Genomic DNA, 26,150 nt, shown 5'->3' on the forward strand with positions numbered 1-26,150 from the left:
CAACTGGACCAGCACCCAGCACTAGCAAGGACACACCTTCTGCTGATGCTCAGGCAACTGGACTAGCACCCAGCACTAGCAAGGACACACCTTCTGCTGATGCTCAGGCAACTGGACCAGCACCCAGCACTAGCAAGGACACACCTTCTGCTGATGCTCAGGCAACTGGACTAGCACCCAGCACTAGCAAGGACACACCTTCTGCTGATGCTCAGGCAACTGGACCAGCACCCAGCACTAGCAAGGACACACCTTCTGCTGATGCTCAGGCAACTGGACCAGCACCCAGCACTAGCAAGGACACACCTTCTGCTGATGCTCAGGCAACTGGACCAGCACCCAGCACTAGCAAAGACACACCTTCTGCTGATGCTCAGGCAACTGGACCAGCACCCAGCACTAGCAAGGACACACCTTCTGCTGATGCCCAGGCAACTGGACCAGCACCCAGCACTAGCCATAACTTACCTGGGAGTGCCAATTGAGCTGTACAGCACAGTTCTAATGACATTAAATGTACAAAGTGTAGTTTGTATGATATAAGTGTACTGCAGTAGTGTGATTCTAGTGGTCTGTACTTTATGTACAGACTGTAGAGTATAATGTACATTTGTTAGAAAAGTTACTGTTCTTTAAACAATTTATATTCATGTGTGTGGCACTCTCAGGATATTAAGGCTAACAAAGTTTGCACTACAAAACTCAACTGGTAGGGTAAGTACAGTACTGTAACGTGCAATATCAATTTATTTCATTGCAATTCAAATTCTTTGTTATTTAAATTTTTCATAAGGCAAATGTGGACTGGCATATGCATTAATGTGATTGCATTTTTTTTGGGGGGTGGGGGGGGGGGAAGGGAGTTGCTGGGGCCGAACGGATGGAATGAATTCCACACTGGAATGAATCGGCTATGCTCCATATAGTTCATTCAAGCGAGTACACACATTCAATTTCTACATTTACTATCTACATTTAATGTCATCTAATTTCATGCATTTCTTTGATAAAGTGTTTACTCGTGTCCTTTATGATCTTGGTTATTTGAAACTGTTGGCCAAATTAACCTTAAATTATAGTATGTTATTCTATGTTCTGATATGTTCAAAGAAAATGTTATGAGGAATAGTTCACTTGCTTTTCTAAATTACACCTTGTATTTCCATTCTATAATTAATGTAAATAAACTACTGTACTGTTGCTAGAACTACTGACTCCATAATGTAATAGTCTATGCTTGTCATCCTTAAGTATCACCTTCTTTGTATTAATTTTTTATTTTCCTTGAACATTCTCATTTTGTTAGCTTACTTCTCTAACAGTATTAAGTGTTTTATCCCGTCACAACTTTAATTAAAAAATTTCTATATTATTATTAATTTTACCCAAAACGCTTTGCGTAATAGTGGCTTCATTAGTATGTGTAACTTCTGTCCCTTCAATTGAACAATATTCTTATGTTCTTTGTACACACAATCTTTTGAATAAATAATAATATTATTATTATTATTTACACAGAAAATCACACTAAAGTGATATACATCAATGAGAAAATTCCCTCGGGCTGTGAGATGATGCAAACCTGCAATGTTTGCATCACCTCACAGCCTCAGTGGATTGTTCAGTGATGTATATCACCTTAGTGTGATTTTCTGTGTATCTGAAGTTGTGCATACAGTGTTGAACTACAGTACTTTATCCTTCACCTGAGTGCTTGGGGTCTTACATAAAACTTGGACTGGCTTCAGGACTGTGATATCAGGATATCACAGACTTCCTGTGATATCAGTAGAAATCCGATTGTAATTAAGTCAGTGGTGGTACAGTAGTAGAGTATGCGGCTGGCAATGCCTTGGTCATGGGTTTGCAACACCACACAGTCCCAGTGGAATTTCTCATTATTATTATTATTATAAAAGTTATCATTATTCGATAGGCCAATGTCCACACCCCAACAATGCTATTGGCATATAATTTACCCCAACAATTCTACTGGCCTACATCTACACCTCCAACAATTCCATAGTCCTATTTCCATACCCCAACATTTTTGTTGAAGAAAAAAAAAATGCTGTTTGTTGACCAACTTGTATATTGGCTATTTTCTACCATGTCCCCCCCTTTTTTCATCTTTTATTATTTTTATTTTTTCCTTTCAATGCAATTATACTTTAAGCTTAATTACTATTAAGTTTTAGTCTAAGTGTTTTTTTTCCCCACCTCACCTTGCCCGAAACGCTATGCGTACTAGTGGCTTTAGGTATTGTATGTACTACCTCTATCTTTAAATCAAACAGAATGTTTGTACTGTAACTCTGCAACTATGTATATACTTTTCCTAAATAAATTTTTATTATTTTTATTATTAACAATTGTATGTTGGGGGTGTAAGACAATGTTGGAGCAGAAAGCTCAGTACTCACTTGCCCCCTTCAGAGCAGGAGAGATTGCTGAAATAGAGGGAATACAGAGAACATATACGGCACGCATCGTTGAGATAAAACACCTAAATTATTGGGATCGTCTCAAAGCTCTCCGAATGTTCTCTCTAGAAAGGAGACGAGAGAGAGATACCAAAAAATATACACATGGAAAATACTGGAGCGCCACGTCCCAAATCTACACAGTAAAATAACAACGTACTGGAGTGAATGATATGGAAGAAAATGCAGGATTGAACCAGTGAAGAGCAGAGGTGCCATAGGCACAATCAGAGAACATAAGAACATAAGAACAAAGGCAACTGCAGACGGCCTATTGGCCCATACGAGGCAGCTCCTATCTATAACCACCCAATCCCACTCATTTACATGTCCAACCCGCGCTTGAAACAATCGAAGGGCCCCACCTCCACCACGTTACGCGGTAATTGGTTCCACAAATCAACAACCCTGTTACCGAACCAGTATTTACCCAAGTCTTTCCTAAATCTAAATTTATCCAATTTATACCCATTGTTTCGTGTTCTGTCATGTACTGATACTTTTAATACCCTATTAATATCCCCTTTGTTGTGTCCATTCATTCACTTGTAAACCTCTATCATGTCACCCCTAACTCTTCGCTGTATAAACATCAGAGGTCCACGGTTGTTCAACGTTCTCCCAGTGACTATAAGAAATATTGCCGGAACAACCGTGGACATCTTCAAGAGAAAACTGGACTGTTTTCTAAGAGAAGTTCCGGATCAGCCAGGCTGTGGTGGGTATGTGGCCCTGCGGGCCGCTCCAAGCAACAGCCTGGTGGACCAAACTCTCACAAGTCGAGCCTGGCCTCGGGCCGGGCTTGGGAGGTAGAAGAACTCCCAGAACCCCATCAACCAGGTATCAAGCAGGTAATGCACTCCAGTACTTACGGAGGATGATGAGAGTGCGAGGAACAAGGTGGTCAGGTGGAGCCAGTGACTCCTTCCTTCAACAGTTTTGTCTCTCCCTCGTGGTATATCCTCAATGTCTTCAGTGGTGTGGCCTCACCACACACTTACACTGCCATAAGTGTCCTGAGAGTACTGTGGGAGGGACAATTTGGCCGGTATTGTGGACACAGGTCTTTAAGACAGGCGAACTTCCCGAGTCTTGGAGACGTCTATAGCAACCTTTGTTGTGATGACGTCACTCGCTCGCTCGCTTACCCGCCACGTCGCTCTTCCCATTCTCTTTGGTTACTGATCTTTGCCGACCTTTAATTTACTTGAGACACTAATATTGGTGGCCTCAACGAGGACAGGAAGTTGGCTGCTTGTCAAAGGTCCTACCCATTTGCCTGGACGATCTTTTATATCTGTATTTTAAAACCCAGTAGAGTTTTGGCGTTTACCTTACCTACTTTTTGGCGGGTAGGCTGTTCCACGGGTTTACAACCATACGGGAGAAAAAGCCTCTCCTGTTTTCTGTCCTACATTGTGGCTTGTTGAGCTTGAACCCGTTGCTCCTCGTTCGTGTTACATCTGACCTTTAGAAGAAAGTGTCCGGATCAACATCGTCCAAATTGTTGAGTATTTTAAGTGTTTCGATGAGCTCCGCCCTGTCATGCCTGGTTTGCTGTGTTGTTTGGCCAGTGGCCCTCAACCCTTCCTGATACGAGAGATGACTAAGCTCTGGTATGATTTTTGTTGCCCGGTGTTGCATCTTCTCCAGAGCAGCTATGTCTTTCTGAAGATAAGGTCTCAATGCCTGTATACAATAATCCAGGTGGGGGCGCACCAGAGACTTATACAATTGAAGGACTACTATAGTTTCCTTGAAAGTAAAGGCACGCTTGATTATTCCCAAGGTTTGGTTCACTTTTTTTACTGCCGCTCCCACTTGTTGTGCAACTTTTAGTGAATGATGGATTCTGATTCCAATGTCGCATTCTTCATCTATCTGTTGTAAGGTAGTGTGGGCAATTTGGTAGTTGTGACGTGGAATGTTATGCCCTACAGGCAAGGTCTGGCATTTATCGATATTAAAGAGCATTTGCCAGTCATCTGACCATCGGTGGAGTTCATGTAGATCTCTTTGTAAGTCTCAATATCACTTTCACTTCCTTCTTTATCATAGATCTTAGTGTCATCTGCAAATGTGTCATCTGCCCAACATTCCATCTCCCAGGATGAACAGGACCAGTAAATGCTGCTTGACTATGTTATTGTGTCGTCCCAAAATATTCCTGTGGAACGTGTATATATAGTATATATATTTAAGTATATGTAAGTATAAATAGTATATATATTTAAATGAGACAAAAGCTTGACAGCTTTTCAATTCACTAGGGAGTGAGTTCCATAGACTGGGTCCCTTAATTTGCGCAGAGTGTTTACACAGAATAAGTTTGACCCTGGGGATATCAAAGAGATATTTATTTCTGGTGTGGTGATAATGGGTCCTATTACATCTGTCCAGGGAGAGTTTCAGAGCATGGTTTGCATTTAAGAACAGGGTTTTGTAAATGTAGTTGACACAAGAGAATGTGTGGAGGGAGTTAATATTTAGCAAGTTTAGGGATTTAAACAAGGGAGCTGAGTGTTGTCTGAAAGCAGAGTTAGTTATTATTCTGATAGCAGATTTTTGTTGTGTGATGATGGGCTTAAGGTGGTTTGCAGTGGTAGACCCCCATGCACAGATACCATAATTAAGATAGGGGTAGATTAGTGCATAATATAGTGAGAGGAGAGCAGAGATAGGAACATAATATCTGATTTTGGAGAGTATACCAACTGTCTTAGAAACTTTCTTAGTTATGTGTTGAATGTGGGTGCTGAAGTTGAGTCTCTTGTCTAGGAATAGGACAAGAAACTTGCCATCATTTTTATTACTGATGTTAATGTTGTCTATCTGTAGCTGTAATGCATTTGATGATTTGCTTCCAAATAAGATGTAGTAAGTCTTTTCGATGTTTAATGTTAGTTTGTTCGTTGACATCCATAAGTGGACTTTTTTTAATTCATTATTCACAACATTATTTAGTGTATGTGGGTTGAGGTCTGAATAGATAAGGGTAGTATCGTCAGCAAACAATATAGGTTTGAGAATATTAGAGACATTAGGCAGATCGTTTATATATATAAGAAATAGAAGAGGTCCTAAGATACTGCCCTGTGGCACTCCAACGGTAATTGGTAGAGTAGAAGAAGTTATATCATTGATGGTTACATATTGGTGTCTGTCACTAAGATAGGATCGGATGTAGTCAAGGGCAAGGCCTCGGATTCCATAATGCTGGAGTTTAAGTAAGAGGAAATTGTGATTAACAGTAACAAAGGCTTTTCTTAGGTCAATGAAGAGTCCAATCGGAAACTCAGTTTTGTCAAGGGCTGAGTAGATAACGTCAAGGAGACTAATAATTGCATCTTGGGACCTCTCCTATTTCTTAAATTAGGCAGATCAATGATCTGCCTAATGTCTCTAACATTCTGAAACTTATTTTGTTTGCTGATGATACTACCCTCATCTACTCCAACCCCAACCCACATGCACTAAATAATGTTGTTAATAATGAACTAAAAAAAGTCCACTTATGGATGTCAACCAACAAACTAACACTTAACATAGAAAAGACCTACTACATCTTATTTGGAAGTAAATCTACAAATGCAATTCAGTTTCAGATAGACAATATAAACATTAGCAATAAAAATGATGGAAAGTTTCTTGGCCTATTCCTAGACAAGAGACTCAACTTCAGTACCCACATACAACACTTAAATAAGAAAGTCTCTAAAACAGTTGGTATACTCTCCAAAATCAGATATTATGTACTTAGTGTTATGTATTAGTATTGGAGCAACTAATCTATCCCTATCTTAATTATGGTATCTGTGCATGGGGTTCAACCACTGCAAACCACCTCAGGTCCATCATCACCCAGAAAAAATCTGCTATCAGAATAGTAACAAATTCTGCTTTCAGACAACACTCGGCCCCCTTGTTTAAATAAATAAATAAATGTTTATTCAGGTAAGGTACATACATACAGGAGATTTTATAAAAATTTATCTATTTATAGATAGAGCTAGTACATACAATGCCTAAAGCCACTATTACGCAAAGCGTTTCGGGCATGAAAAAACATTAATGACTAAAACCTAATACTAATTGAGCATAAAGAATAAAATGCGTTGAGAACAAATAAAAAAAGAGATAAACACGGGGAACATGGCTGAAAAAGCAGCACAAATACAATTAGGTCGAGAAACAGCGTTGTTTAAAAAAAAACAGACATTGGTTGACAACAGAGGGGTAAGGTAGGTTACAGGGAATTTATTAGGTATAGCTTCGTTTTTATCTTAAACTGGTTGAGAGAGGTACAGTCTTTAACATGGTTGGGAAGGTCATTCCACATTCTGGGTCCCTTGATTTGTAGAGCATTTCTAGTTTGATTATCCCTATCTTATCCCTATCTCCGTGGTGTAGTGGTAAGACACTCGCCTGGCGTTCCGCGAGCGCTATGTCATGGGTTCGTATCCTGGCCGGGGAGGATTTACTGGGCGCAATTCCTTAACTGTAGCCTCTATTTAACGCAACAGTAAAATGTGTACTTGGATGAAAAAACGATTCTTCGCGGCAGGGGATCGTATTCCAGGGACCATAGGATTAAGGACTTGCCCGAAACGCTACGCGTACTAGTGGCTGTACAAGAATGTAACAACTCTTGTATATATCTCAATCTCAAAAAAAATTAAGTCGTACTCTAGGAATATCAAAACTGTATTTGTTTCTGGTGTGGTGCTCATGGGTTCTGTTACAACCTTCTATGAAGCTTTTGAGGTCAGGAATGGCATTACAGTTCAGCGTTTTATATATGTATAATACACATGAGAGAATGTGCAGTGACTTAATATCTAACATATTCAGAGACTTGAGTAAGGGTACCGAGTGATGTCTGGGGCCAGAGTTGGATATTGTCCTAATAGCAGCTTTGTGTTGAGTAATTAGAGGACGTAAATGATTTTGGGTAGTAGAACCCCAAGCACAAATTCCATAGTTGAGATATGGATAGATGAGGGAGTAATAGAGAGTCACCAGGGCAGGGCGTGGTACATAATATCTGATCTTAGAAAGAATGCCAACAGTTTTTGAAAAAAATTTTGATATATTTAGAACCCTGCTTAACCCCAATGGGGTATTCAAATACAAATACAAATATTTATTCAGGTAAAGTACATACATACAAGGTGAGATACAGAAAGTTGATGGATTTATAGATAGAGCTAGTACATACAATGTCTAAAGCCACTATTACGCAAAGCGTTTCGGGCAGGAAAAACACTAAGCCTAAAACTTAATACTAATTCGTATGTAGGGGGCTGCTATTGATGACGTCAGGTCACGTGACACCCCGCAACATATAAGAAATATTTCACCTGATTGGTCCATGACCCCGGGACGCAATGATAATTTTTGTACTCGGCTTCTGATTGGTCAAAATCCGCACATAAACCCTCAGGCCAATCACTGACCATTACAGAAAATGGAGGTGTGTCAAGGACTTACTATACTATTCAGTCATGCTTCTTCCCCACCCAATACTCTATTCCAATATTTCCACTTCAAATACGAACGTATTCTATCTCAAACACATATTCAATATTCACACACATTTCTCTAGCCCAAACATGTTCTAACTTGTTACATAAAGCCCATAAAACACAATAAACAAAAAAGGCACGATTAGGTGAGCACAAATTCACCTTTCAAATCGTTTTTTCACGAATTGTCCCCCAGAGGTTGAGTCGGGAGGATACTGCCCAATCAGATCTGAAAATCAATTCACGATTTGTCTCGTTTCTGACTATTATTGGACCCCAGAGACATCATCTATAACTTTTGTTACTCCTCTGCATGAATCTTTTTTTTTTTTTAAATTTCACCCGAATAATCATAAAACTTTTTCCTTGAAAGATTATCGGCAACTTTTGATCTCGCAATATTATCTATCTCTTTCTTGATGATATTGAGCCCTGGTGCCACACCTGAGCTGGGGCAGCCAACTATCTCTGGGGCCCCTTATATCTTTCCGTAAGTTATGCCGAAAGTTCTGGGGCACCCTGCATCTTTCCACGGGTTTTATTATATTTTATTTATTTATATACAAGAAGGTACATTGGGTTTGTGAGAATACATAGCATAGTACAGTAATTACAGTCTTGTAAAGCCACTAGTACGCGCAGCGTTTCGGGCAGGTCCTTAATCTAACAGATAATTTTAAGTAGGTAATTTCTATCAGAATTAATAAAATGATAACAAATACATTGCAAGAAAAAAAATGAATGAGATGAGAGAGATTAGTAAGTATATTAAAGCACATTGGTATATTAAAGCTCTGATTGATTACATTGACAGCTTGATTGGTAATTTAAACAAGATTAATAGACATCATACAGCAGATTGACAGCACATCTAAGAAGACAACAATGATCACAATGATAAAGATGTTCAGATTGGGTACATAAAGATTGGGTAGCAATAGATACAGTGCAATTTTAAAGCAAAAGGTAAAAAACTATGAAGATGAAATTATGTACTTTTTAGTATTCTTTTTGAATGATGCAAAAGTTGGACAGCTTTTCAATTCACTAGGGAGTGAGTTCCATAGACTGGGTCCCTTTATTTGCATAGAGTGTTTACACAGATTAAGTTTGACTCTGGGGATATCAAAGAGATATTTATTTCTGGTGTGGTGATAATGGGTCCTATTACATCTGTCCAGGGAGAGTTTCAGAGCAGGATTTGCATTTAAGAACAGGGTTTTGTAAATGTAGTTGACACAAGAGAATTTGTGGAGTGAGATTATGTTTAGCATGTTTAGGGAGTTAAACAAGGGGGCTGAGTGTTGTCTGAAAGCAGAATTTGTTATTATCCTAATAGCAGATTTTTGCTGGGTGATGATGGACTTGAGGTGGTTTGCAGTGGTTGAACCCCATGCACAGATACCATAATTAAGATAGGGATAGATTAGTGCATAATATAGAGAGATGAGAGCAGAGTTAGGTACATAATATCTGATTTTGGAGAGTATACCAACTGTTTTAGAGACTTTCTTAGTTATGTGTTGTATGTGGGTACTGAAGTTGAGTCTCTTGTCTAGGAATATGCCAAGAAACTTTCCATCATTTTTATTACTAATGTTTACATTGTCTATCTGAAGCTGAATTGCATTTGTAGATTTGCTTCCAAATAAGATGTAGTAGGTCTTTTTTATGTTAAGTGTTAGTTTGTTGGTTGACATCCATAAGTGGACTTATTTTAGTTCATTATTAACGACATTATTTAGTGTATGTGGGTTGGGGTTAGAGTAGATGAGGCTAGTATTATCAGCAAACAAAATAGGTTTCAGAATGTTAGAGACATTAGGCAGATCATTGATGTATATAAGAAATAGAAGAGGTCCCAAGATGTTGCCCTGTGGGACTCGAACGGTTATTGGTAGAGTGGGAGAGGATATATTATTGATGGCTACACATTGGTGTCTATCATTAAGATAGGATTGGATATAGTCCAGTGCATGGCCTCGGATTCCATACTGATGGAGTTTACATTAGAGGTAATTGTGATTAACAGTATCAAAGGCCTTTCTCAGGTAAATGAAGAGTCCAATCGGAAACTCATTTTTGTCAAGGGCTGAGTAAATTATATCAAGGAGACTAATATTGCATCGTTGGTACTCTTTTGAGAGCGGAAGCCAAACTGACAGGGGCTAAGAATGTTGAATTTTACGAGGTAGGAGTAGAGCTGTTTGTAGATAATTTTTTCAAATATTTTTGATAGTATGGGTAGGTTTGATATTGGTCTGTAGTTGTTTATGTCTGCCGGATTACCTCCTTTATGAACTGGCGTTACTCTTGCTTTTTTAAGGATATCAGGGAAGGTATGACACTCAAGGGATTTGTTGAACAGCAGAGCTATAGGTGGTGCAAGGGCGTGGGAGGTGCTCTTGTATACAATGGATGGGATTTCACTAATGTTCCCAGCTTTGGTTTTTAGTGAGTGTATGATGGACACAACATCTGTCGGGCTGACTGGTGAAAGGAGAAGAGAGTTTGGATAGCTGCCTGAGAGATATGTGTTGATATGTGTCTGAGTCTGTGGGATTTTACTGGCAAGGTTAGCACCAACCGATGAAAAGAAGCTATTAAATTCATTCGCCATTTCTAAATCAGATGACGGTGTAAGGCCATCCTTAGAGAGTGTTATCTGGTTGTGGGAGTGTTGTTTAGTTCCTAGGATATTAGAGATGGTTTTCCATGTGCTTTTCATGTTGCCTTTTGCTGCTTTGAATCTAGTCTCATAATATGAAAGTTTAGCTTTTCTTATGATACTGGTAAGCACTGATGAGTACCTCTTAACTACTTCCTTTGTAACTAGGCCAATCCTAAATTTCTTTTCATATTCATGTTTTTTGTTGATTGATTTAATTATGCCACTTGTGAGCCACGGGTTATTTTTTCTTTTGTCAGTTACTTGTTTGGTAAGGAGGGGACAGTGAGTGTTGTAGAGGCTTAGAGTTTTGGAGAGAAAGAGGTTAGTTAATGAGTTTATATCCTGTGTATTATTAAATTCAGATTCCCAGTTAATATTGTGAAGTGCATTAGAAAGATTGCCTAAAGCTGATTCACTGTGTAGCCTGAATGAGAGTTTCTTGCTTTCTGGTGGTGCTGTGTCCATGTTTGCTATGAGGAAGGTAGGATAGTGGTCAGTTGTTCTGTCATAAATTACCCCAGATGTAAGGGGAGCTGTTATATTAGTCCATAGGTGATCCAGAGTAGTGGCAGATGTTTGAGTGACTCGGGTGGGCTTGGTGATTGTGGGGATTAGCATACAGGAGTGCATGCTGTTACGGAAATAGTCAACTTGAGGGTTGTTTCGAAGACCCAGGTCAATATTGAAATCACCTCCCAGAATGATGTGATTTTTGTTGAGATTGTTATTTATGATAAGATTCCTTACATTGTCAGAGAATAAAGCTATGTTGGTATTAGGAAATCTATAGATGGCACCGATTATCAGGGAGGATTTAAGGGATTTACTGGAGAACTTGGCAAAGGTATATTCACAATAGTCGTCTCTATCACTAATGACACTATTGCAGATGAAGGTATCTTTGTAATATATTGCTGTGCCACCTCCTTTTTATTAGGCCTGCAGTTATGAATGGCTTTATAACCAGCTGAATTGTAGAATTGGGTGTAGTCATTACTTAGCCAAGTTTCTGTTAAAATGATGAAAGATAATTTAGTACCTAGTGCTGTAAGAAGTGCATTTATATCATCAAAATGTTTACCAAGTGACTTAACATTTTGGTTGTAAACTGATAAGCAGGTGCTATTTAGGAGTTTGTTTTTTGCAGGATTTGCTGTGTAATACCTGCAATAATGATGATCAATGTGCTGATGAGTGTGGATATGGGACAGAAGATTTCGATCAGGATCAATATCAGTAAGCATATAGATAAGAATGTCGCGATACAATAAGATAAGCAGTTACATGAACAGATGAAAACTAAATCTGCTGTAAAATAGAAAGTAATTACAGCAAAACACAACAATATAATAATATAACAATACAATAAGAGCTTACAAAGTATTGAGTCTGCTAAATTAGAGAATAATTATGGCAAGACACAACAATAAATGCAAGTAAACAAAAGAATTGAAACAATTAGAGGTAGAATTAAGGTCACTAGATAAGCAATCCATCATGGCTTGGGTTAATTTCTCCTCCAATTTAACATCAGGCATTTCCCAGTCTCTATGTAAATTCCGCACGCACTGGTTAACTTCCGTATTAACTCCACTAGGGTTTAGCATTATGTCTTATCTGGTCTCTTGGTCAGGCTGCATTATTAAATGTTACGTTGTTTATTCCCATTATATTTACATTAAATGTCCTGATTGTCTATTTCAGTTATGTTATACATTTGACTTCTACTTCTACTCCTAGACAATAAGCTTATTTGGTGTTCTGCAAATTTTGAATAATCTTGTTACTTGGCTATAAGCCTACTTTATTAAATGTTACTATGGGTGTTCATATTAAGTTGATTTAGCTGTACTTAGAGTTATCCACGTCTATGTTATAGCATTTGTCAAGTACTCACTTATAGCCGCCTCATTTACGTGTTCTGTAGAAATTACTTACTTGTAGTTTACTACTTAATAAATAAGCCCCATACTGCTGGTGTCTTTTTTCTCCCTGATCAGAAAATCCAGTACAGGTAATAATATGGTAGAAGTGAGCCAACAATAAACCCAATACTGAATAGAAATGAACTTAAATTAATATATAATATAATGCCACCAGTCCACATGAAAGGCAGCTTGGAGTCGTCTGGGAATCGTCTTGAAGTCATCCTGATGGCCTCCTGGAGTCGTCCTGACGTCATCTACAGATCAACTTGTAATCATCTTGAAGTCAGGAAGACGCCAACATGAAGTCATCATGCGGACATCAAGAAGTCACCTGCAGTCATCTTTTAGGCGATCGCAAATACGCAGCGGAGGGACACGCAACGTGAGTGTGGTGAGGGGGTCCCCTTCTCATGGTCATCTTGAAGACATCTAGGATTCTTCCTAGAGTCATCTTGAGTCGTCAACGTGGAGATATCATGCTGACATCAAGATGTCATCGTGAAGTCAACTTGTAGTCAACCATGGGAGCGTGGAAGAGAGAAGGGGGGGGGACCCGCCGACGAGCCCTGTGAGAAAGAAAACGGCACCCCCAAGACCGAATGGGGGAACTGAAGAATACACTATAGGCCCAGCCAGCCTGAAAACATCTTGAAGGTTCACCAAAGTGATCTTAAAGCCAACTTAAGTCGTTTGGAATTGTCCTAAAGTCATCCTGGGGGCGTCCTGAAGTCATCTTGAAGACGTCTTGGATTCCACCTAGAGTCGTCTTGAAATCATCTTGGCGTCATCGTGAAGTCAACATGATGCCATCTAGGAGTCGTCTCGGAGTTATCTTGAAGTCATCGTGAAGGTAACTTGCAGTCATGTTACGCTTGAAGCGATCTTGGAACCAACTAGAATCCTTCTGGAAGTCCTTTAGATCGTGCCAGAGATTGTCTTGTATTCATCTTAAAGTATTCTTAATGCATAGTACCCTAATGCATAAGACAGACGGGCACGGCAAAAGGGGGGAGACAGACGGACTTGGGGGAGGGACCCCGCGCCCGGGGACAACAGCAACATCAACAGTTCGAACCTCAGCTGCTGGAACATCAACAGCTGGAACATCACCAGCTGGAACAACAGCAGCTGGAACATCATCTGCTGGAACAACCACAGCAGGAATATCAACAGAAGGAACAACACCATCTGGAGCAACAGCAGCTGGGACACATCGGGCTGCAACACGGCAGTTGGAACAGCATCAGCTGGAACAACAGCAGCTGGAACGTCACCGGCTGTTACATCGACGGCCAGAGCATCAACCGCTGGGGCACCAGCAGCTGGAGCATCGATAGGAGAAACAACAGTAGCTGGGACATTAACAGCTGGAACACCATCAACTGGAACACCATCAACTGGAACATCTGCGGCTGGAACAACAGCCGCTGCAACTTCGTCAGCTGGAACATCATCAGCTGGTACATCAACCGCTGGAAGATCAGCATCTGTAACATGATCAACTTGAACATCAGCGATCCGGTACAGCATCATCTGCGCCCGCAGCAGCTGTAACACCATCGACTGGGAACGTCAGCAGCTGGAACATCAACAGCTGGTACAACAACAGCTGGAACACCAGCAGCTGGAACATCAGCTGCGTGAACACCAGCAGCTGGATCATCATCAGCTGGGTACACGACAGCCGGGAAACCAACAGCTGGAACAACGTCGACTGGAACATCGTCAGCTACAACAACGGCAGCTGGGACATCGTTAACTGGAGCATCTGTGGCCGGTGCACCATCAGCTGTAACCTCAACGGCCAGTATAACACCCGCTGTGGCAGCACCAGCTACGACGACAGCCGCTGGAACACCGACAGCAAGAACCACAGCAGCTGGGACATCAACGTCTGTAACGTCAGCAGCTGGAACATCAACAAGCTGGAACGACATCAGCTGCGACACCAGCCAGCTGGAGAAACATCGGCTGCACCACCAGCAGCTGGAACATCATCAGTTGGAACCACAGCGGCTGGAACAGACCAGCTGGAGCATGCGGCAGCTACCCAGCTAGGGGTGCAGGGAGGGCCACAGGTTTTCCGGGCTACACCGGGCAGTTCACACGTCTGCACAAACCAGCGGCCTGAGAGCCGCAGTTTCTTCCAGGCTACACTGGGCAGTCCACACATCTGGGGGCCACACCCGCACCACAAGGGACGACGGCGCTGGCACCCGCCGGCACAAGACACTCCGGATACGCCAGACAGGCCAGGCACACAGCCAGGGCCTCTAGGGGCACCTGCTAGGGGCAGGAAAACCACAGAGTGACCGGCCACGTGGGGGGACGCCACCAGGCTTGGTGCAACACCACCCACGGGTGTAAATTAAGGAGCCCGCACGTGCATACCTCATGGCCCGCTGGCCCGGGCGACCCTCCGGGGCGTGAGGCAAACCAGGGCACCTAAGGACGCCTAGGGCAAGACAGCTACTGAGTGCCTGGCCATGTGGGGTGGTGCCACCAGACGGGGCGATGCCAACCCACGGGCGGAAAGGAGCCCCACACGTGCACACCACAGCATGCACGCCCGGGCGTGGCACTGAGGGCGGATAAGGACCGCGCCGAATAACCCGCACAAGTAATGCTCTAAAGAAAGGAAGCTAGCTAGGGCGGCGCAACACGCACCACAAGGGACACGGCGCTGGGCACACGCCAGACAGGGGGGGCGTCCCTAACTAGACAGGAGGCCCCGCACGCTGAGCATGGTGGGGGAAACACTGACACCACTGTACCTTAGGACATGTTGAGATGGGCAGGCCGCCCCTGGCGGGTCGCACTGAGACGTAGAAGGGCCCACGACGACAATGCCGGACAGGGTGATGTCTGGGACCGAGGTAGCTGGCGTAAGATCCATCAGGTTTGAGAACACAGTTAAACAGACTGAACCCAAGGTACCGACCACTGGTCCATGTGTCGGTGCAGTGCGGGTTTCATTGCAAAGCAGGCTGTGGCTACAGCGTAAGTGGGGACGGGACTCGATTGATGAAGATTAAGCCACCCAAGAGGTGGCACGGGCATGAATAGCCCGTAAGTGGTGGCCCTTTCGAGCCATTACCAGTATCAAAAGATGATACTGGAGATCTGTGGAGGCGCAACTGCACCCTGCGTGACGGGAGATGTCTCCCGGACCAAGTGGTGACCAAATGGTCCGACGGGACTCCTCTTCTAGTCCCTTAAATATCCCACACATACTGTGCGCGCAGCGTTTGCGGAAAGCGCTGCGCCAATGTCTCTTCTCCTCTATCAGAAATTCCCCCGCTTTCCGGGGAAAGCAGTGCCCATTTGTTTCTGGTGTGGTGCCCATGGGTTCTGTTACAACCTTTTAAGAAGCTTTTAAGATCAGGATTGACATTACAATTCAGAGTTTTAAATATATAGAGTACACATGAGAGAATGTGCAGTGACTTAATATCTAACATATTCAGAGATTTGAGTAGGGGTACCGAGTGCTGTCTGGGGCCAGAGTTAGATATTGTCCTAATAGCAGCTTTGTGTTGAGTAATTAGAGGACGTAAATGATTTTGGGTAGTAGAACCCCAAGCACAAATACCATAGTTGAGATAAGGATAGATGAGGGAGTAATAGAGAGTCACCAGGGCAAGGCGGGGTATATAATATCTGATCTTAGAAAGAATGCCAACAGTTTTAGATACTTTTTTTTTATATATTTAGAATGTGTCCCTGGAAATTCAGCTTGTTATTTATTTATTTATTTATTTATTTATTTATTTATTTATTTATATATATACAAGAAGGTACATTGGGTTTGTGAGAATACATTGGATAGTACAGTATTTACATTCTTGTAAAGCCACTAGTACGCGCAGCGTTTCGGGCAGGTCCTTAATCTAGCAGATAATTTTAAGTAGGTAATTTCAATCAGAATTGATAAATGATAAAGATACATTACAAGAGAAAAATGAGATGAGAGAGATAAGTAAGTATATTAAAGCACATTGTTATATTAAAGCTCTGATTGATTACATTGACAGCTTGATTAGTAATTTAAACAAGATTAATAGACACCATACAGCAGATTGACAGCACATATTAGACAGCAATGATCACAATGGTAAAGATGTTCAGATTGGGTACATAAAGATTGGGAGACTGGGTAGCAAAAGATACAGATAAACAAGATTTATAAACACCGTACAATAGAATGGCAGCACATATAAGAAAACAGCAATGATCTCAATGGTAAAGATGTTCAAATTGGGAACATAAAGGTTGGGAGATTGGGTAGCAATAGATACCGTGCAATTTTAAGGCAAAAAGTGAAAAACTATGAAATTAGGTACTTTTTAGTATTGATTTTGAATGATGTAAAAGTTGGACAGCTTTTCAATTCATTAGGGAGTGAGTTCCATAGACTGGGTCCCTTTATTTGCATAGAGTGTTTACACAAATTAAGTTTAACTCTGGGGATATCGAAGAGATATTTATTTCTGGTGTGGTGATAATGGGTCCTATTACATCTGTCCAGGGAGAGTTTCAGTGCAGGATTTGCATTTAAGAACAGGGTTTTGTAAATGTAGTTGACACAAGAGAATTTGTGGAGTGAGATTATGTTTAGCATGTTTAGGGAGTTAAACAAGGGGGCTGTGTGTTGTCTGAAAGCAGAATTTTATATTATTCTGATAGCAGATTTTTGCTGGGTGATGATGGACTTGAGGTGGTTTGCAGTGGTTGAACCCCATGCACAGATACCATAGTTGAGATAGGGATAGATTAGTGCATAATATAGAGAGGAGAGCAGAGTTAGGAACATAATATCTGATTTTGGAGAGTATACCAACTGTTTTAGAGACTTTCTTAGTTATGTGTTGTATGTGGGTACTGAAGTTGAGTCTCTTGTCTAGGAATATGCCAAGAAACTTTCCATCATTTTTATTGCTAATGTTTACATTGTCAATCTGAAGCTGAATTGCATTTGTAGATTTGCTTCCAAATAGGATGTAGTAGGTCTTTTCTATGTTAAGTGTTAGTTTGTTGGTTGACATCCATAGGTGGACTTTTTTTAGTTCATTATTAACAACATCATTTAGTGTATGTGGGTTGGGGTTGGAGTAAATGAGGGTAGTATCATCAGCAAACAAAATAGGTTTCAGAATGTTAGAGACATTAGGCAGATCATTAATGTATATAAGAAATAGTAGGGGTACCAAGATGCTGCCCTGAGGCACTCCAACGGTTATTGGTAGAATGGGAGAGATTATATTATTGATGGCTACACATTGGTGTCTATCACTAAGATAGGATTGGATATAGTTCAGTGCATGGCCTCGGATTCCATAATGATGGAGTTTACATAAGAGGTAATCGTGATTAACAGTATCAAAGGCCTTTCTCAGGTCAATGAAGAGTCCAATTGGAAACTCATTTTTGTCAAGGGCAGAGTAAATTATATCAAGGAGACTAATAATTGCATCGTTGGTACTCTTTTGAGAGCGGAAGCCAAACTGACAGGGGCTAAGAATGTCGAATTTTACGAGATAGGAGTAGAGGTGTTTGTAGATAATTTTTTCAAATATTTTTGATAGTATGGGTAGGTTCGATATTGGTCTGTAGTTGTTTATGTCTGGCGGATTACCTCCTTTATGAACTGGCGTTACTCTTGCTTTTTTAAGGATATCAGGGAAGGTATGACACTCAAGGGATTTGTTGAACAGCAGAGCTATGAGGTGGCGCAAGGGCATGGGAGGCGCTCTTGTATACAATGGATGGGATTTCACTGATGTTTCCAGCTTTGGTTTTTAGTGAGTGTATGATGGACACAACATCTGACGGGCTGACTGGTGAGAGGAGAAGAGAGTTTGGATAGCTGCCTGAGAGATATGTGTTGATATGTGTCTGAGTCTGTGGGATTTTACTGGCAAGGTTAGCACGAACCGATGAAAAGAAGCTATTAAATTCATTCGCCATTTCTAAGTCAGATGATGGTGTAAGGCCATCCTTAGATAGTGTTATCTGGTTGTGGGAGTGTTGTTTAGTTCCCAGGATGTTAGAGATGGTATTCCATGTGCTTTTCATGTTGCCTTTTGCTGCTTTGAATCTAGTCGATGAGAATATCATAGAATTTGCCATCTACCTTCTTACTAATTTGGGTATTGTTTATTATTAGATTAATTTGATTTGAAGATTTATTGGCAAACAAAATATAGAAAGTTTTGTCAATGTTAAGGGTGAGTTTGTTGGCAGTTAGCCAGAGATGGACTTTATTTAGTTCAGTATTCACTGTATCATTTAGAGCAAGGGGGTCAGGACTGGAGAAAAGGAAAGTCTCCGAAAAAAAAGTTTACAGTCTCCGTGGTGTAGTGGTAAGACACTCGCCTGGCGTTCTGCGAGCGCTATGTCATGGGTTCGTATCCTGGCCGGGGAGGATTTACTGGGCGCAATTCCTTAACTGTAGCCTCTGTTTAACGCAACAGTAAAATGTGTACTTGGATGAAAAAACGATTCTTCGCGGCAGGGGAACATATTCCAGGGACCATAGGATTAAGGACTTGCCCGAAACGCTACGCGTACTAGTGGCTGTACAAGAATGTAACAACTCTTGTATATATCTCAAAAAAAAAAAAATAATAAAAAAAAAAAAAAGAAAGTTGTGTCATCAGCAAATAAGATTGGTTTGAGGTGTTGGGAGGCATTTGGAAGGTCATTAATGTAGATGAGAAAGAGGAGAGGGCCAAGTATGCTGCCCTGAGGAACACCAATGTTGATGGGTAGGGTGGGAGAAATTGAATTATTCACAGAAACATACTGGAGCCTGTCAGTAAGATAAGATTTGAGGTATTGCAGGGAGTGTCCTCTGACTCCATAATGATGTAATTTAAGAAGAAGGTTTTGGTGGTTGACAGTGTCAAAAGCCTTATGCAGGTCCACAAATAACCCAACAGAGAACTCATTTTTATCAAGAGCTGCGTGAATCAAGTTAATCATACTAATAAGTGCATCGTTAGTGCTTTTTTTGGGTCTGAAGCCATATTGACAAGAGCTAAGTATATTGTGTTTGGCTAGAAAAGAGTAAAGCTGCTTGTAGATTAGTTTTTCAAATATTTTTGACAAGTTAGGCAGGATTGATATAGGTCTGTAGTTGTTAACATCTGTGAGATCACCACATTTGTGGACAGGGGTTGCTCTCGCTGTTTTTAGAATGTCTGGAAAGGTTTGGAGTTCAAGTGACTTGTTGAAGAGCAATGCAATAGCAGGGGCTAAAAATCTGGAGGCTTTTTTTGTAAATTAAAGTTGGTATCTCCTCAAGGGCACTAGACTTGGTTTTAAGGGAAAGGATTGTCTCATTGACATCAGTGGAATTAGTAGGCTTTAGGTACAGAGACTGTGGATAGTTACCTGTAAGATAGTCCTTAATGTCAGTACTGGAAGATGGAATATCATTTGCAAGGGATGAACCAATGGAAGAGAAGAACCTATTGAACTCAATAGCAGAATCAGAGGCTGAAAGCTGACCATCGTTATTGGACAGGAGTGTTGGTTTGTTATTTAAAGACTTCTTTGATCCCAATATTTGTGAAATTGTGCTCCAAGTTTGTTTAATGTTGCTCTTTATTTGGGTAAATTTATCTTCGTAGTATTTAGTTTTGGCTCGTCTAATTATCTTAGATAGCAATAACGAGTAATTCTTTGAGAATTCTTTGGAGACTGTTCCTAACCTATACTTCTTCTCAAGGTCATGTTTTTTATTAATGGATTTAAGTATTCCCTTTGTAAGCCAAGGATTGTTAAGCCTTTTGTTTGTGACTTGTTTTGTAAGCATAGGACAGTGGGTGTTATAAAGGCTAAGAGTTTTTTGAAGAAAAGATTGAACTGCTAGGTTGATGTCCTCTATGTTACCTAACTCGGACTCCCAGTTGACATTAGCAGCAGCAGTTATAAAATTGTCTATAGCAGTTTCATTGTGCAGCCTAAAGCTTAACTCCCTTGACTCTAGAGGTGGTTTGCTAATGTTAGTTAAGAGAAATGTGGGGTAATGGTCTGTAGTGCTATCGGTGATTATACCTGAAGTAAGCGGAGAGGTTATGTTGGTCCAGATGTGATCTAGAGTCGTGGCAGTACTATCAGTGATTCTAGTTGGTCTAGTGATTAAGGGTATGAGGAAGCAGGAATTCATACAGTTGAGGAAGCTAACAGCAGTAGGGTGTTCAGGCTCGCTGAGGTCAATATTAAAGTCCCCTGCGATAATTAGATGGTTTTTGTTCAGTCTGTTATCTAGTATTAGATTTTAAGGTTTGAGTTGAATTCGGACACATCAGTGTTAGGAATTCTATAGACTGTACCCACAGACAGGACAGACTCGGCACCCTTGACTCTGAAACTGGCGAAGATATACTCCCCACAGTAGTCTCTAGTTCTAATTTCTTTTAAGCATGTTAGTTCTTGGTGGTAGTAAAGAGCAGTGCCACCACCTCTCTGAAGTTGACAACAGTTGTGAATTGCAGAGTAGTTAGGCATGTTAAAGAGTTGAGTAGTATCCTCTTTCAACCATGTTTCAGTAAGTATAATAAAAGAGAATTTGTTGTCAATAGTTTCAATCAAGGCACTAACATCATCGAAGTGTTTACCTAGGGATCTAACGTTCAAATTGATTACAGAGATATTGTGATTATGAGTTAATACATTGTTTACATCATGAGCTGCAAAATATCTGCAATTTTGGTCATTAAAGTGATGATTGTCTGTGAGAGAGTGTCTCTCAAGATTCTCCCACAGGTGACTGGAATGGCTCATTGCTGTGCACAGTGCACCGATCTTGTGCACAAGGTCCTATTTCTGTTAACCCTGGATAGTGACCTGGCATGTTGGGTATCTCCAGAATGCCCACTTAACCAGGAACACTTTTATAACACGGAGGCCGCCGTATGTCCAGGCAGGAAGTAGATACAGGGAGTTAAGCATACTTGACACCAAAGGGTCAGTGAGTACATGGCTGGTGCCCGCGTGGGAGAGGGGAGACGCTAGCAGCGTCTCCCCTCTGGGGTCAACCGGCGCGATGGAGAATAGCAGCTATGACGTGTTCGTGACGTCACCTCTCCTACTGCTCATCGAAATGTCATTATGATTGGTTCCCGCTCATTTGCTGCAATGCCATTGGTCAAATTGTAACTCTTTGTGCTGGGTGCCACGAGATGCCCGGCAGCACTTGTAAAGCATTCTTGTGAGGGATCTCTAGCAAAGAGGACGTGTAGCTGTTCAGTCTATCGGCCAATAGACTGAACAACCGTCCATTCCTCACCGTCAAGTTAACTCAGAGTCTGAACATTATACCAACACTCGCCCAGAATCACGAGTGTGAATATATTGTTCAGAAGCCTAAAGTGACAAATCTCCAGAGCGAAACAGACTGGTATCAGGTAACCCCTGGTGACAAAGATCGTTGTGAGTGACTTAGAGTGAAATAAGGCAGTGCCGCCGCCTAAGTAACCTGTGTGTGACTTTACCACAAGTGTACCTGCATGGTACCACAGCCGCCACTCGTCCCGAGCGTGTACCTCAGTACCTCTGTACCCGAGTACCCCAGTACCTCAGTACCTCGAGGCGCCCGCCGCCGCCCTCACTACTACGTGACGTCACCACCTTGCTCATCACCAGTGCCAGTGTGTGCGTGTGTCTGTCTATTAAGCATACAGCCCGCCCTACTGCAAGTACCCTCCTTGTCTACGAGCGAAACCAGCTGTCAGGCCACCTACGAGTGCTTGTATAAATGTGCCTGAGTGAGTGAGTGAGTAAGGAAAAGGTACCTATCTGTAAGTACAAGATCTTGTCATTGTTTTATTGTGTCTATGTTGATCTGAGGGATCAACCACAGTTCTCACCTTCTCATACCTGTCACAGGTCATAGGTGAATCGACGGTGAATGCGTGGTTATCTGTGTGGTATCACTGCATTTCACTCGTCTGTGAATGTGAGCTTCACATACACCACACCTTTAGTTATTGTGTGATAATATTATTGTGCATGTTATTGCCTGTCCCATTGACAGTGTATTTGTTGATATATTGCATATCATCATTACCGAGTATCCGGTTGGAACTCTTGTGATCCCTTTGCATACCGGCAGTTAGGTTGCCGTGTTAATGATTGGCTGTCAACTGTGTTAATCAAACTAGAAATGCTCTACAAATCAAGGGGCCCAGAATGTGGAATGACCTTCCCAACCATGTTAAAGACTGTACCTCTCTCAACCAGTTTAAGTTAAAAACGAAGCTATACCTAATAAATTCCCTGTAACCTACCTTACCCCTCTATTGTCAACCCATGTCTGCTTTTTGTTTTCTTTTGTTTTTCAAAACAACGCTGTTTGAATGTAATTTTCTGTAATAATTTGTAATTGTATTTGTGCTGCTTTTTCAACAATGTTCCCCCCTCTTTTACCTCTATTTTTATTTGTACTCAACACATCTTATTCTTTTTACCCATTAGTTTTAAGCTTTAGTCATTAGTGTTTTTTCCTGCCCGAAACGCTTTGCGTAATAGTGGCTTTAGGCATTGTATGTACTAGCTCTATCTATAAAGCCAACAAACTTTGTAAAATCTCTTTATGTATGTACCTTTACCTAAATAAAAATTATTATTATTATTATTATTAAGTTAGGTGTTTCTCCTCGAGTGGATCCGAGTCGTTTAGCCAGACGTCAAGAGTCTCGCTAATACAACCATAGCTTTGCTGATGCCAATCTAAAGTAAATCAAGCACCCTGTGTATTAGTGGTTAAGTTAGTAAATAAACTACTGTTAAGCTTTATGCGGTGTTTCCGTTGAACCACTTCTGAATACTGCCAATATTACTCAAGCCTTCAGCTCTAAGTGTCTTCAACACCGAGTTGCCTATAAGTCACAAACTATAAATGTGATGAGGACCCTAGGAGTCCCGTAAATTGTTAAATCATTGAGGAGATTCCAACGATCAACGTGGAGCAAGACCAGGTGAGGCTAGTCTGAGAAGAGACCCTCAAGGACTCTAACTCGACCTTGCTCCCAGGCCCTGTACGGTTGCTCTCGTATTTTCTATTCTGCTAGTTCCGACAGCTTCGTAAAGCGTCTGCCACATGTACATTGGCGACGTACGCATTGCAGTCGTGAAAGCAAAAAAAGAAAACCCCCACAATGTCATAGATAGTGGATAAGAGGTTTAGTTCTGGGTCTATACTTGTCTGCATAAAAAAGCTGGTTGTAGGAAAACAAGGCAAGAATGGCAAATTACAAGGTAGAATTAAGCTATAAAATGGGGAAAAATATTTACACAATACTGTACAAAACAAACACAAAATGAACAACAAAAGAAAAAAATGAGGTAGTTTACAAGGGGCTTACAGGGGTACAATGGAGTAAGGGAGCATGGCGAGGCTAGGCAACCTAGGTAATAAATGAAAGCAAAGAATAAAGTTGAATAATAAACATAGGCAAGTTTAAGCTAATGATTATTAACTATAAATAGTTCAGTTATGACTGTATAATTAATAAGACCTGAAGAAATATTAATGCACTGAATTCATTAAGTTCAGTAAATAACTAGTTAAGAGTAAGTTAAAAATTAAGTCAAAAAGTGTAACAAAGAGACTTAGGATACGTAGCCCGCACTAGGTGACAAGGGGGTTAATTATGTTGACTCAATGAGAGGGATAATAAGGTGAGACAAACCACATTGGGAGAGGAAAGTGTTGAGGTTATTCTCATTAGCAATTGTAAACATTTTACCTACTGAGATCTTTCTCACTTTAATCACGTCATCTCTAACGAAACACTGATGAATCACAGCTGGGTTTTGTTGACGGATTTGACGCAGGCGGTGGAGGAGTTGCTGTCTGTTCCTAGTCAAGCACTCGTTGATGTAGAGTCCCTTCCGTTGGGATGCAGCTGTCCGGACAAGATAAGATTTCATGGACTTGGAAGTCAGCTTCAGGCGAATTTTCCGCTGGTTTTGTCCCGATGGATTCTTTTTGCCTACTCTGTAGGCAGCAATAATGTCAGTTTTGTTTAGAATGACCTGCAACTTGTGTGCACCTGAGCTACCCCACACGAAGACCTATGTAGACCTGATTGCCCTGCTTAAACGTCAGTATGTGGTGAAACCATCATATCACAGGAGTTTGAGGGATTTCCAGAAGAGGACGAAAAAACAGCGCGAATCCGTATAGGATTGATATGCGGACTTGAAGGCGTTGGCAAACCACTGAAACTTCGGAGGACAGTTGGAGGGCCGGGTGCGGGACCAGTTGTTCATGGCAGTAGGAAATTAGATATTTTTCCCCCTAACCTGGTGGCAGAAAACTTGGATTTACAATCGATGACTTCATGGACAGTGCTCGAGAAGATTTTGAACCTGGAAAGGGCTTTTGGAAGTACAAAATCTACTCAAGAAATTAAGGTAGTACAGGACCAGACCAGATGTAAACACTGTGGGTACAATCACATAAGTAGCAAGTGCAAGTTTTGTGCCTATATATGCAACTTTTGTAACAAGGAGGGACACTTGCAGAGAGTGTGTAGGGAATATCTGAACAGGAACAGCAAGGCCTGGGAGAGGAGACGACCAGGGAATGCAGGAAGAAGAGATAGTGGTACTGTGGTCAAGGCAGTAGAGGAAGGTAACCAGTCTGAAGAAGCTGCAGGTGAGGAAAACCGACTATATTCGGTGAAAGAAAAGGTATGTTCAGTGAAGTCGCAAGTGGTGAATTTTGTAATTAATGGGAAGTTAGTTCCCTTGGAACTGGACACTGGTGCTGCAGTGTCAACATTGTCTAGAGATTGGGCAGATACCTTGCAATTGAATGTAAAACCAGGTAAAAAATCTTTAAGTGCTTATGATAATGTACCGATTAAGGACTATGGCAAGGTGTCGGCAAAAGTAGGTTATAATGGAAAAGAAATTAACCAGGATTTTTATGTAGTGGATTCACGTAATCCTAGCCTACGTGGTAAGGATCTCATGGAAAAAGTGGGAATTTTCTTGGCGGGCCTAGATGAATTGTCGATAGTTAAAACAATTAAAAGTGCTGAACAAATGTTAGACAAATATTCAGTGGAGGCAGATAAGCCAATTAATAGCATGGTGGCAAAAATTCACCTGAAAAGTGGGGCTTCACCTAAATTTTTCAAGGCAAGAACAGTTCCGTTTCATTACAAACAATTGGTAGAATCAGCCCTGGAAAAGCATGTGGCAGAAGGCATCTTAGAGCCAATTACACATAGTGAGTGGGCAGCCCCAATTGTACCAGTGTTGAAGGCAGATCAGAAATCCTTGAGAATCTGTGCAGACTTCAAGGAACTGAACAACCGCATACACTGTGAGAAGTTCCCTTTACCTAAGATAGATGAGTTGTTGTCAGTGGTCTGCAAGGGAGCAATTTTTTCTAAGATTGACCTGAAAGATGCTTACTTGCAAATTCCTGTAGAGGAGGAGAGCGAGAAATTGTTAGTGATTAATACCCACAAGGGGTTATTTAAGTATAAAAGACTTCCTTTTGGACTCTCCTCGTCTCCAG

General features: G+C 41.2%; 2 protein-coding genes across 2 annotated transcripts in view; both read right to left on the minus strand.

Moving 5' to 3' along the window:
* LOC138372378 (uncharacterized) overlaps window positions 1-3,589 on the minus strand; it is an 86,203-nt gene extending 82,614 nt beyond the window's left edge. Inside the window, exon 1 of the mRNA XM_069337681.1 lies at window positions 3,356-3,589. The gene's annotated coding sequence lies outside the window, so the exon portion shown is untranslated. The remainder of the gene's footprint in view (window positions 1-3,355) is intronic.
* Window positions 3,590-14,136: 10,547 nt separating this feature from the next.
* LOC138372160 (outer membrane protein H.8-like) lies at window positions 14,137-14,544 on the minus strand. The gene has a single exon (XM_069337471.1). The coding sequence runs from the start codon at window positions 14,542-14,544 to the stop codon at window positions 14,137-14,139; it is 408 nt and encodes a 135-aa protein (XP_069193572.1).
* Between the last annotated feature and the right edge of the window lie 11,606 nt (window positions 14,545-26,150).

Source organism: Procambarus clarkii, chromosome 38 (assembly GCF_040958095.1).
Source record: "Procambarus clarkii isolate CNS0578487 chromosome 38, FALCON_Pclarkii_2.0, whole genome shotgun sequence".
In the NCBI taxonomy this organism is placed as follows: domain Eukaryota; kingdom Metazoa; phylum Arthropoda; class Malacostraca; order Decapoda; family Cambaridae; genus Procambarus; species Procambarus clarkii.

Coding starts and splice junctions, on each gene's coding strand:
- LOC138372160 (XM_069337471.1), bottom strand. CDS start 14,544: ATGTCGTTCCAGCTTGTTGATGTTCCAGCTGCTGACGTTACAGACGTT.